At 44.9% G+C, this 13,345-nt stretch overlaps 1 protein-coding gene across 1 annotated transcript; it reads right to left on the bottom strand.

The window, feature by feature from the left end:
• Positions 1 to 1,037: 1,037 nt before the first annotated feature.
• LOC132388791 (zinc finger protein 229-like) lies at positions 1,038 to 12,765 on the bottom strand. The gene is made up of 3 exons (XM_059961200.1): positions 12,629 to 12,765; positions 11,505 to 11,672; positions 1,038 to 5,642 (listed from the first exon to the last, which is right to left on the bottom strand). The coding sequence occupies exon 3, from the start codon at positions 5,237 to 5,239 to the stop codon at positions 3,881 to 3,883; it is 1,359 nt and encodes a 452-aa protein (XP_059817183.1). The 5' UTR covers positions 5,240 to 5,642; positions 11,505 to 11,672; positions 12,629 to 12,765; the 3' UTR covers positions 1,038 to 3,880.
• Between the last annotated feature and the right edge of the window lie 580 nt (positions 12,766 to 13,345).

The raw sequence follows: 13,345 nt of genomic DNA, 5'->3' as shown, positions 1-13,345 counted from the left end.
TCTCATTATTCATTGATATTTAATTATATTTGCATTTGCATAGTTGGTTGAATTCTGTGCTCTACTTGATCTTTCATTGATCATGTTACTACTCTAAAGATTTGCTAAGTATTCTTGTAGGAAAAACTATCTCAGGGTTTTATGTGGTATCTGACTATATAAAAGTTATGTACTCTGATAATAAAATTTACTTTGAACATCAACCATTGCTACTTGTCATCTGGATCAGTAATCTGGTTAAGAATATACAGGATATGGAGAGTAGGTTTGCAGCAAGTTAAAACAATTAATTTTTCTCAAAAAATATTAAGTATAAACACTCCGCTCTGTTTCCCTCTCCACACTCAACCACCCCTCCCTTTACTGTCTTCCCTCTCTGCCCCGTCCACCCTCTCATCCTGACATTTCACATAAGTTCCGTGTGAAAGTGAATTATTTTCAGGGAATCTGAAGGGGAATTCTTCACTTTGGTGAAGAGGTTGGCGAGAGTGTGGAATGAGCTGCCAGTGGATGTGGAGGATGTGGGTTTGATTTAGACACTAAAGAGAGATTTGGGTGAGGACGTGGGTGGGAGGTGTATGGAGGCTCTGATGCAGGTAGTTGGAAATGGGCATTAACAACAAAAACAGGTCAGCATTGACTAGAAGGGCTGATAGGCCTGTTTCATTGCTGCTTGGCTCTGTGATTCTAATAATATTGTGGTTTGTAATTTCCACAGTTAGTACATTGCTACTAATGTCTGAACCCAGAAATTTGCCCAAACAAGAATTGAAAGACTCTTGGCTGGCTACAAAAAGTGTCTGCAAGCTGTGATACTTGCCAAAGGGGGTGCTACTGAAAATGTAGGGCGCCCAAACATTTGCTTCTGGCCCTTTTCCTTTTTTTGTTATTTTGAAACTGTAATAGATTGAAATAAAAATGTAATCTTGCTTAAATATTAAAGAAATGTGTCATCTCTAACTTTATGCCTTTTGGAAATCAGGTCGTCTTTTACTCACTGATCTATTCACAATAGCAGAACTTTTGACAGGGGGTCAAAAGCAAGGAAAATCATTGGAAAAATCAGATCGCTACTGGAAGAGTGGATTGGGAAAATCAGTTCTGCACTGGATCTCAAGAGAGAGAATTTCTAGAATGTCTACGAGATGGCTTTTTAGAACAGCTTGTTGTTGAGCCCACTAGGGGATCGGCTGTACTGGATTGGGTATTGTGTGATGAAACAGAGGTAATTAGAGAGATGGAAGTGAAGGAACCCTTAGTGATGACAACATGATTGAGTACACTGTGAAATTTGAGAAAGAGAAGCCAAAATCAGATGTGTCAGTATTTCAGTGGAGTAAAGGAAATTACAGTAGCATGAGAGAGGAACTGGCCAAGGTTGACTGGAAAGGGACACTAGCAGGGAGGACGGCAGAGCAGCAGTGGCTGGAGTTTATGCGAGAAGTGAGGAAAGTGCAAGACAGATATATTCCAAAGAAAACTAAGTTTTCGAATGGATAAAGGATGTAACCGTGGCTGACAAGAGAAGTCAAAGCCAAAGTAAAAGCAAAGCAGAGGGCATACAAGGAAGCAAAACTTAGTGTGAAGACAGAGGATTGGGAAGTTTTTTTAAAAACTTACGAAAGAGAAGTATGGTCATTAATAGAGAAAAGAAGAACTATGAAAGAAAGATAGCAAATAATATCAAAAAGGATACTAAAATCTTTTTCAAGTATATAATGAGTAAAAAACAGGTTAGGTAGATATAGGACCGAAAGAAAATGATGTTGGAGAAATTGTAAATGGAGATAAGGATATGGCGGAGGAACTGAACTGACTCCATGTGTGTATATGCAATTATGATAAGAAATACAGACCATAAAACTTAAATGACAAGCTGGCTCAGAAAATTAAATCATCACTCTGGAAGAAAACATTAACCAGTGAAATGTGTATGACCCTCCATGGGAGACATCCCAATGATCTGAGCAGACGAGATGGTGACAAGGAAGCATCGATCACCTGACTGAGAGTTGGAGACTTCTTCCCAGAAACAGAGGAGTTCCTTGCGGAAATACAGGACGAGGTGGGTAACAAAAGTAAAACAAATCGAAACTTCATGAAATACAAACAAACAAAGCAGTAAGTGCAGAAAAGGCCAAGAGAAACCAGACACAGTCCAACACATTCTAGGATCCTGCAGCAGTTTAACTCAATCTGATTACTTACGCAGGTACAATCAAGTGGCAAATATCATTCACCAAAATCTTGCTTTAAAATACAAACTCATGAATGCCCTCCATCACCTCATGAAAACACCATAAATTCAAGCCTGATCCAGTTTTAGAGCCAAAATCTTGCAAATTATATGATCATCAATACATTATTTCAGATAGGTCAATCCATCTGGTTATAATATTACAGGATAAACAAGCAGGAATAACTCCCCCAATAGATAAAACCATTCCTAACACACATGTTCCTCAATCAGTGGAACACCTCACCACAGGTAGTGTTTGTGTCATCAGTCAGATAACCTAATTACTTTCTCTGTCAATCTGCTTCCAAATGTCATTCGTTGACATGCCCTGTTGCTGAATCCCCTCTCCTCATCATACGTTCTTACCCCGAACATCGTCCAGGGCCCCAAATTCTGCTCTGTGCAGACCTGCCTCTGGTTTCTGACCCAGCTTCATTGAAAATCCAATTGATGACTTCCCACTCTGCTTTCAGTCTTTAGAGGACAGTGGTGTTCGCTAACAACATTTTAGAAGTGGGGAAAGTGACACATAATGTGGACATGAGTCGTGATTAAGGAGGTTAACTCCCAATGTCATTCTTCCTCAGCCCAGAGATTAGAGGGGCAAAGAACATCTCAGACAGATGCGCAGTCAGCTCGACTTCTTCAGTCTGCAAGAAATTCAAGGGAAACATATTCACCCACAGAGTGATGACTATTTGGACCTCATCCCAGGGAGAGTGAGAGGTGAACAACGGGAGGATTTGAAAGATCTGTTGTGGAACAGAATCACTGGCAGGGTTTAGCCGGCCTGAGTTGACTCTCTACTGTACACTAGGTGTGTTATAAATTCACTAAGTAACAGAGACAGTGCTTAAGATAGAACTGATTCATTTGTCACAGATCTAGTCCCATTAAAGGTGAATATGCAGCAGAGGAAACTCCTCCCATGCCCAGTGACCAAGGTGCAGAACTGGGTGTGGTGAGCAGCAGCAATAATTGCAGAGTTCAACACTTACAATCACTCTCAAAATAGCATTCAGCAATGGTGATGGACAAATATCCAGCATGAAGCTTATTGAAACTTTCTCCCCTGTGTGAACCCGGTAGTGTGTTGTAAGTGTAACACACTGTAAGGTTTCACTGCTGAGGTAGTGGTTTCTCTGCAGCAGCAATGTTTAGGATACAACTAGAGATAACAGGGATTTGGAGTGCTGGGCTATCCAATGACAGAAATGTTCTTTCTTGTGAGTCTGAATGAGAGAATTTCATGGGCTTTTGCTGTGGAGAGATGAGAAGCCACAAATGGGGAGAGTGGGCCCTTTTTTTTTACTTTACTAACCCTATAGTCAAAGTAAGAATTATGAATCACATCTTGTGTACTGTTTGTTATTTTGGGGTATTGATTTGTAACAGGGGACGTGGCGCAGCATCCACACACATTTGGCCGAGCTAGGGGGCTATCACCCCCTATATTAAGCTGCTAGCCGGAGTGAGAGTTACATAAGGTTAGATGACTGAGTGAATACATTCCCACATTAACAGGAGGTTAACGGCCTCTCTCCAGTGTGAACTGACTGGTGTGTCAGTAGGCGAGATGACCGAGTGAATCCCTTCCCACAGTCTGAGCAGGTGAATGGCCTCTCACCTGTGTGAATTCGCTCATGTACCTTCAATTGAGATGATTGAGTGAATCCCTTCCCACAGAATATCCCCCAGTGTGAATGGCCTCTCCCCAGTGTGAACTCGCTGACGGACTTTCAGTTGAGATGACGAAGTGAATCCCTTCCCACAGTCCAAGCAGGTGAATGGCCTCTCCCCAGTGTGAACTCGCTGATGTACCTTCAGTTGAAATGACCGAGTGAATCCCTTCCCACAGTCTGAGCAGGTGAATGGCCACTCTCCAGTGTGAACTGACTGGTGTGTCAGTAGGCAAGATAATAGAGTGAATCCCTTCCCACAGACTGAGCAGGTGAATGGCCTCTCGCCAGTGTGAACTGACTGGTGTGCTTGCAGGCCAGATAACTGTGTGAATCCCTTCCCACAGTCTGAGCAGGTGAACAGCCTCTCCCCAGTGTGAACTCGCTGATGTACCTTCAGTTGAGATGACCGAATGAACCCCTTCCCACATTCTAAGCAGTTGAACGGCCACTCTCCAGTGTGAACTGACTGGTGTGCTTGTAGGTTAGCTAACTGTGTGAATCCCTTCCCACAGTCTGAGCAGGTGAATGGCCACTCTCCAGTGTGAACTGACTGGTGTGTCAGTAGGCAAGATAATAGAGTGAATCCCTTCCCACAGACTGAGCAGGTGAATGGCCTCTCGCCAGTGTGAACTGACTGGTGTGCTTGCAGGCCAGATAACTGTGTGAATCCCTTCCCACAGTCTGAGCAGGTGAACGGCCTCTCCCCAGTGTGAACTCGCTGATGTACCTTCAGTTGAGATGACCGAATGAACCCCTTCCCACATTCTAAGCAGTTGAACGGCCACTCTCCAGTGTGAACTGACTGGTGTGCTTGTAGGTTAGCTAACTGTGTGAATCCCTTCCCACAGTCTGAGCAGGTGAATGGCCTCTCCCCAGTGTGAACTCGCTGATGTACTTTCAGTTTAGATGATAAATTGAATCCCTTCCCACAGTCTGAGCAAGAGAACGGCCTCTCCCCAGTGTGAACTGACTGGTGTGCTTGTAGGTTAGCTAACTGTGTGAATCCCTTTCCACAGTCTGAGCAGTTGAACGGCCTCTCCCCAGTGTGAACTCGCTGATGTACCTTCAGTTGAGATGACGAAGTGAATCCCTTCCCACAGTCTGAGCAGGTGAACGGCCTCTCCCCAGTGTGAACAGACTGGTGTGCTTGTAGGCCAGCTAATTGTGTGAATCCCTTCCCACAGTCTGAGCAGGTGAATGGCCTCTCTCCAGTGTGAATTCGCTGATGTATCTTCAGTTGGGATGAGTAGGTGAATCCCTTCCCACATTCCGAGCAGGTGAAAGGCCGCTCTCCAGTGTGAACTCGCTGGTGAGCCATGAAGTCAGATGACCGAGTGAATCCTTCCCCACAAATTCAGCAGATGACTAGCCTCTGCCCAGTGTGAACTGACTGGTGTGTCCACAGGTGGGAAGACCAACTGAATCCCTTCCCACTCACAGAACAGCTGAATGGCCTTGTCCAGTGTGAACTTGCTGATGTACATTCAGTTGAGAAGACCCACTGAATCCATTCTCACAGTCTGAGCAAATGAACGGCCTCTCCCCGTGTAAAATTTCCGCTTTGCCAGTCGGTCAGATGACCAAGTGAATCCCTCCCCACAGCCTGAGCAGGAAGGATGATCGAGTGAATCCCTTGCTCCACTTCTTAAATATCTGGACAGAGACAGCAAAATTGGCATGTTGTGTTCGAAATTCCCGTAGATAAATTCCTTGTTTATAGCCTGTAAAAAGATTTACAAAATCCATCAATGTGTGTGGGGCAACTTTTCATATGAGATCACTTGAGTTGTCACGGTGTGATCTGGCAACACACTCTTACAGTGAAGTTCAACCCAAGTTGGAGAGAGAAATCATCTTCTAACTGGGCACAGTGCTGGTACCTGGAATGACCATCAAACTCTCTGATGCTCTTCCTGTCTCTTTAAGAATGGGGCATCTCTCCCATCTCCAATCTGTGACCTGGCTCAGTTTGACTCTCGTCATTGGTATTGCTCCCTCTTCCCACTGAGCAGCACGGGCTCCTGGCCCCACTGTAACTGAAATACTCTCACACAAATAGCCTGCAGTGCATTCCACGCACCCACCACTCTCTGGGTAAAAATCTTACCCCTGACATCCTCTCGGTATCTATTTCTAAGCAACATAAAACTATGCCCCTTCGTGTTAGCCATTTCAGCCCTGGGAATAAACCTCTGCCTATCCACATGATCAATGCCCCTCATCATCCTCTACACGTAAAAAAGGCTCTAAACATAAACAAGGACATTGTACATAGCTTTGGGAAATTGTCAGAAGTATACAAGATTATGAGGGTATAGATAGGGTAAATGCAAGCAGCTTTTTCCACTGAGGTTGGGTGGGATGGCAACCAGAGGTCATGGGTAAATGGGGAAGGTGAAAACTTAATGGGAACATATGGAAAAGCTCTTTACTGAAATGGTCGTGAGAGTGTGCAATGACATGTCAGCACAAGTGGTGAATACGAGCTCGGTTTCACCATTTCAAAGAGGTTTTGATGGAAGCCTGGATGGTAGGTGTATGGAGGGCGATGGTCTCGGTGCAGTTAGTTGCAATAGACAGCTTAAATGTTTTTTTGGCATTGACTATATGGGCCAAATGGCCTGTTTCTATTTTGAACGTCTCCATTATTCTATGACAGAGAAGCTGGACAAACTTGTTTGGAAGGGAAAAGATTGGAGTGACAACGGAGCAGCAATGGCTGGAATTTCTGGGAGCAATTCAGGAGCTGAGTGATCGACATATCCCAAGGAAGTGAAAACATTGGAAACCAGGAGGACATAACCATAGTTGAATTGAGAAGCTAAAGCCAACATAAAAGCCAAAGAGAGGGCAAACAAAAGAGCAAAATCTATTGGGAAGCGAGAAACCAACAGAAGACAATGAAAATGTTCAGATGAGCTCAGGGCATGGATGATGATTAATGAGTCTTGCTAGCACCCAAAAGTCTGAGGCATTTAAAGGAACGAAATATCCGGGGCTTCAATATAGCCAGAAAGCCAGGATTCCCTGCACCAGTTACGTTTCAACTGTTACATTGTTAGGCACATAAAGTCTCTACACCCTCAAAATTTCACTTCTGAAGGCCTCCCACTTACAAAGTACTCCTTTGTCAGAAAACAGCATGTCCCAATCCACACTTGTCAGATCCTTTCTGATACCATCAAAATTGACCTCTCTCCAATTTAGAATCTCAACCCATGGTCCAGACCTCTCTTTTTTCATCTTTATTTTGAATTTCATGGCATTATGAACACTAATTTCTGTCACCAGCCCTGGTCATTGCCTAACAGCATATTGCACACTTCTACATCAGGAATTTTACGTACCAATTAAGGGCACATTTGACAAACTTTACCCCATCTAGTCCTTTTACAGTATGGGAGTCCCAGTCAATATATGGAAAGTTAAAATCGCTTACAATCTCAACCTTTGTTTCTTGGCATGGTCTGTGACCGCTCTGCAAATTTGTTCCTCTAAATCCCTCAGACTGTTGGGTGCAACCAAACCCCTATAATGGCCACAATATCATAATTCCCTGTCCTGACCTCATCTGGCTTTCCTACAATGCTTCTTGCATTGTGCTATACACAGCTCAGCACATTCATCGCACCATGCTCAACCATTTGATTGCTGACTCTGTCTGAGGTCTGAACAATATCTGACTGGTATCAAGAAAACAAACTCTCCCTCATTATCACAAAAACAAAGGAGCTGATTGTGGAGGACAGGAGGAGTGGAGACACAGATAAGGGCATCACCCTGGGACTAGTGACCAACCGACAGCTTCCCCAGTTTCCGAATCCCCAGTGGTGGGCACTTAATCTGGACTCCACCGCGTTTGAACCCCTTCCGTCAGCGGCCGACCCTCATGTGATTCTGTGCTATGACACTAGGGGGTGCTCATTGAGGAAAGCCAATATTATGCACCCCTCGAGCGAGAGAAGTTCCCAGTCATGGTGATTGGACAGGATTAAGGAAAAGAGGGCAGCACATTACTGGCCGAAGTTCCGGATTTCCTTTGGTGGCAGACAGGACTGGTGGCTCCCCGTACCATCGTTAGGGTTTGCCCTGGGTTCAAGTCAAAGAGCCCAGAGTTCCTTGCCTTCACCCTGAGGAAACAAGCCTCCAGCACCAAGGGAGACTGGCAAGACTTGGCCGTGGGCCAACTCCGATACTGGAAGGACATTGAGGTGAAGACGGGACATCTGGTAAGACTCTCTTTTAAAATTGACTGAACCCAAGACATTGCACACAATCTCTGCTCAATTTCAGGCAATGAAGTTGACTGCACCAACTGCCCCCGGTCTGGATCACCGTGAAAGAAGGACAGACTCTCCCATCCCTTCCTCAAAACCCCCTCTAGCCTGAGGTAACGTTCCTTGAGGATGGAAGCTCTTTTGTGGATCCATCAGGAAAATGATATTCTGACTATACAATAGTGACATACAGTGAAGTAATTGAGAAGGCCTCTTTTGTAGCAGCTGTCTCCGCCCAGAAGGCTGAGCTGTTTGCTCTGACTCGTGCCTGTATCCCAGCAACAGACTAAAGTGGGAACGTTTACACAGACTCCCGTTATGCATTTGGAATTGTACATGACTACGGGGCTCTCTGGGAACATGGGGATTCCTGTCTTCCTCTGGCCACCCCATTAGTAATGTCACCTTTGTAAACAACTTACTCACCGCTCTACAGCTACCTCGAGCTTTGGCTGTTATTTAATGAGCGACCCACACCCACATGTTGACTGAGTCACTAAATGCAATGCTTTAGCGGATGAGACAGCGAAAAGTGTGGCACAATCCTAGTAGTTGTAGTCTCCTCGGGTTCCCATCAGGCAACCCTCTGTGACATAAGCAGAACAGGTTTGCCAGAAATGGGAGGTACATACTTTTCATGGGGACATCTCTGAGCAGCAGCGCAAATTGTGGTCCCAGATGGGGTGCTAGAAAGAACCCAACCTAGCTATTTGTATTACTCCAGTGGGACAGGTTTGTGTTCCTACACAGTTTTTACCAATATTGGTCGATCATATACATGATTTGACACACCCGGGAAAGGGGGGAATGGTTGGTAACCTGTACCCTGCACACTGGGTACGAGTCCCTTGCCAGGTGTCTACAAGTTGATTTTATTGAATTGCCTAGAGTACATTGCTATAGATACTGCTTAGATATTATAGATGTGTTTAGTAGATGCATTGAAGCTATTCCAACTACCAATAATACTACTATGTCTGTTGTGAAGTTATTATTATGGGAAATAATTCCCAAGTATGGCCTGCCAGAGATGCTGAGCTCTCACAATGGCCCACACTTTGTGGTGAAAGTATACGAAGGGGTACCAAATGAACTAGCTATCAAGCAACAATTCCACGGTGTACACCACCCACGGGCCGCTGGCAGAGTGGAGAGAGCCAATGGCACTCTGAAGAGTAAACTGGCCAGACTAACAGCGGAGACTGGACTCACTTGGTTGAAGGTCCTACCATTAGCCTGATTCCACATGAGGGTTACCCCACATGGGAAAACAGGGTTGTCACCAGCTGAAATCATTTCCAGATGGCCCATGAAGACACCCTGGGAACTAAGGCCTTGTGTACCATTGCTCCCAGAAAGTCTACCAGCAAAATTGGATATGCATATCTGAAGGGAAGAGATTGGGAAATATGTATGCCAACTAACCAAAATTTTCCAAGAATTACATTCACAGGTATGACAGGCTTACAAGGAAGAGAACTACCCCACAGAGAGGAGTGACTATCCCACCATAGAACCTGGGAATTTTGTCTTAATCAAGAACTGTGATTGAGGAAAACTCTGACCTCAGTGGACAGGACCATATCAGGTGCTACTGACCACTCCCACGGCTGTGAAACCGAAGGGGCAATCTCGATGGATACATTGAACATACTGAAGGAACTGAGGAGAAGGGCTCTCTCGGACTTAAGGAAAATGTATTCGTTGATAGTGGTCTTTGTGTTTTGCCTTATTGCTCAAACAATATCTGTGGGCCCCCATGTTAACACCTTTCTGTCTCTCTGTCACACCTGTGCCATATAGGCAGAACTAGGGGCCTGCTGCGTTTGTGCTGCAATTTCACAGCATGGTAAAACTATTTTTCCAATGTCAGTAATTCCACTCAACCAGAGTGAGGAACTCTAAGCCTGGGATTTCTCAAATAACACCCGGGGAAGTGAGGTGAGGAACTGCGGTCCAGTCAGAGATGACAGTGGCTGTCAGTGTTTTGAGGGATGGTATCTCAAGTTCCCATCAAATGGAATTTCCTACACTGGGAAACATGAATCCTGGTCTTAGTTGCAGGTGCCCAGCAGCAGAGAGGAATAACAGATTGAGTGCTTTTGGATGATCGCTTTTCTCGCCTATGGAGTAGCCAGGAATTCACGAGAGACCATCAATTTACCTACAGCACTTGAGGAGCTGGCCACAACACTGCAGGGACCCTGACAGAAACACAGGCCCAAGTAACAGAAATATCCACCGAAATGATTGCAATCTGGCAAACAGTCCAACAAAATTGTAGACTTTAACCCAGCTGAGAAAGGGGGAACCTGTGCTATTATTGACACAGAATGCTGCACCTATATCCTTGATGAATCTACTAACATTACATCCCTCTCCAAGCACACTGCCAAGGTGATTGATAGCTACTAGATAGAAAGCAGAGCATGATTTACATCGGTTCACTGAAGGATCGAAGTGGTGGTCTTTGAAGGTATGTTCAGTAATACATGGAACAGGATATTGCATTATGACCTAATAGTTGTCCATATCATTGTTATAAATACTGTTGTACACTGTTTTTTTTTCCCACTGATAAGTCAATGTTGTACTCATTTGCTTTCCCTGCAAAAAAATTACTGCTTTGTTGATCATGTAATGATCAAAAGGAGGGAATGACAAAATGTGTAAAAGGGTTAACACTTTGTTAAAAAATAGCAGCCTGTTTTTCTGAAAGAAACTGCTGATAATCAACAGATGTGCTAAGCCATGCTGAGCCATATTTCTTCTTGAGGGTAGCTAGCTAGGGTTTCAGGATGCTTATCTGAATTGTGCACTCATGTGTAGAGATAGGACAGCTTCAGTCTGTTCTGTGTGTGTAAGCCATTATGACTGTTTTGTTCTCTGTCTTTAGGGGCTCCAGCTTCTCATGTAGTAAATAACTTTGGCTCCAGCATGTCTTGTGTGGAGGGTATCTGGACGGATATATCAGTGGTGTAAGGGGAATTGTTAGTCAGTTAGTGGATTGGGCGGGAACAGTCATCAACTGTTCCTGTTTGAGCGACTAACTGAGTAAGCCCGATGCTTGGAATAAAGAGTTTGTACTTATACAGTCTCTCAGTGACTTTATCCAGATTCGACTTCCACATAATGGGAGTGGTTTCAAAGGGTTGCTGGATGCACATTACCAGACCTGGAGTGATTGCAACTGGGTCTGACAGAGGCATAACTGGTACTTCTGGACATGTTCAGTCTCACTCCAGCTATTTGCTACCTTCCACTGTACAGGTATGAAATGTCTAAAGAACAGGAAGTAAGACTCACCAAAATTTCTCCTGACTGAATCACTGGAATCTCCGAGTCAGTTGGGTTCTCTCTGATTGATGCTCCCAGTCCTCAGGTTGGTTCACTTGTTGCTGCTCCCTCGTCATCAGTCGTGGTTTTCCTCCAGTTGGGGTTTTTCTTCCAATAAATCTCTCACTGCAGGTCTAACTTTAAATTGAAAGATATTGAAGCATATTAACAATAACAAAGAGAACCAAACATTTCCGATTCATGTTATTAAGAACAAAACTCACTGAAATTTAAATATTGAAGGCAAATATACAGTAATGATCTCAGTGAGCAATCTTTTATTGTCCCACACACGTCACAAAACGATATGGAATCAGAAGGAGCCATCATTCAGTCATGGTCAGGCAGAAGGAACAGATTCAGATGATTCAATCCTTCTGATCTGCCCCATCATTCAACCATGGTTGATTTTTATTCCAACACCATATTCTTGCCTTCCTCCTGTAACCCTGTAGCTACTTAACAATCTTTAATGTATTAATCTCCCTCATAAATATACCCAAACGGCAGCCTCTACCAAACTTCACAAATTCCACACTTCAGACACCTTTTGGCCAAAAGATTTTTCTCAGCTGAATTTTAACAGGAGGTATTTTTATTCTGAGATGGTGCTGTCAGATCACAGACTCTCTGTCTAATGGAAACATCCTCTCCATGTACACTGTATCCAGGCTTTTTAGCATTCGGTATGTTTACTTAACCATACATCCCTCCACCACCCCCACCGTCCCTCTGAACTCCATCGAGCACAGGTCCGGAACCATCAAATGCTCCTCATACATGAAGCCGATCGTTCCTGATATTATTCATGTTAACCTTGTTACCAACACTCCACTTGATCCTCCGTCACAAAGCGGAGGGCGGGGCGGATCTGCGGCACGCAGCCTCACGTGACCTGTTGGTTGGTCTCCCATTTCAATTCTGCGGAAATAGAAAGCCTGGGCTCCTGGTTTGAATCGTTGAAAGCAGATTAAGTGAAGTCGACATATTTTTGCCGAGCCCATATAACTGGAAAATAAATGAGTAACTGGCCCTCAGTTCGGGGCTCACGGACAACATCGGACCTCCCTGCTCGGGTCGGTCTCAATACTCACCAATAGGAAAGTTATATCTCCAGCCCGGACACAGTAATCCAGATCCCCGGCTCCCGGACATACGAGACGAGAAGCCTTTCTGGATCCGGCAGACTTCAGCACCGAGCGTTAAGGAAAACACCCGGAGACAGTGAGCATGCGCGAAGTGTGGTACGTCATCAGGAGGGCGGGGCCACAGAAACGGCAGCGCGATGTTGCCCACCTACGGTTTAATTGGGGGGGGGGGGGGGTAAACTGCATCACGTGACCGGTTTTGGTCTCCCACCCCAGAGAGATCCAGTTACCCGCTACTCTGTGGAAAGAAGCAAACTTGCCGCTCACATCGACGCTCACCTTAAATGTGTTAGACATTTCAACCCCCAGGAAAAATATATCATCTGTCCACTCTGTCTATTCCTCTCGTAATCTTATAAACGTCCATCAAGTCTCACCCCAGCCTGCGCTGCTCCGGAGAAAACAACACAAGTTTGTCCAACCAGGTCGGGCTGCATCCGAAGAAACGAGCAGTCAACGTTTCGGGCCGAGACCCTTCGTCAGTCCTGAGTTCCTCCAGCGTGTGTGTACGTGTTGATTTGACCACAGCATCAGCAGTGTACTTTGTGTTCGTCCAATCTCTCGTTATAGCTCATGCCCTCTAATCCAGGCAGTGTCCTGGTAAAACTCTTCCCCGCCCTCTCCAAAGCCCCGACATCCTTCCGAGAATGGGGGCGACCAGAA

The sequence above is a fragment of the Hypanus sabinus genome, unplaced genomic scaffold, assembly GCF_030144855.1.
Source record: "Hypanus sabinus isolate sHypSab1 unplaced genomic scaffold, sHypSab1.hap1 scaffold_412, whole genome shotgun sequence".
Lineage (NCBI taxonomy): Eukaryota > Metazoa > Chordata > Chondrichthyes > Myliobatiformes > Dasyatidae > Hypanus > Hypanus sabinus.
The sequence above is the reverse complement of the archived record's forward strand: the minus strand, read 5'-3'. Positions and strand labels throughout refer to the sequence as shown.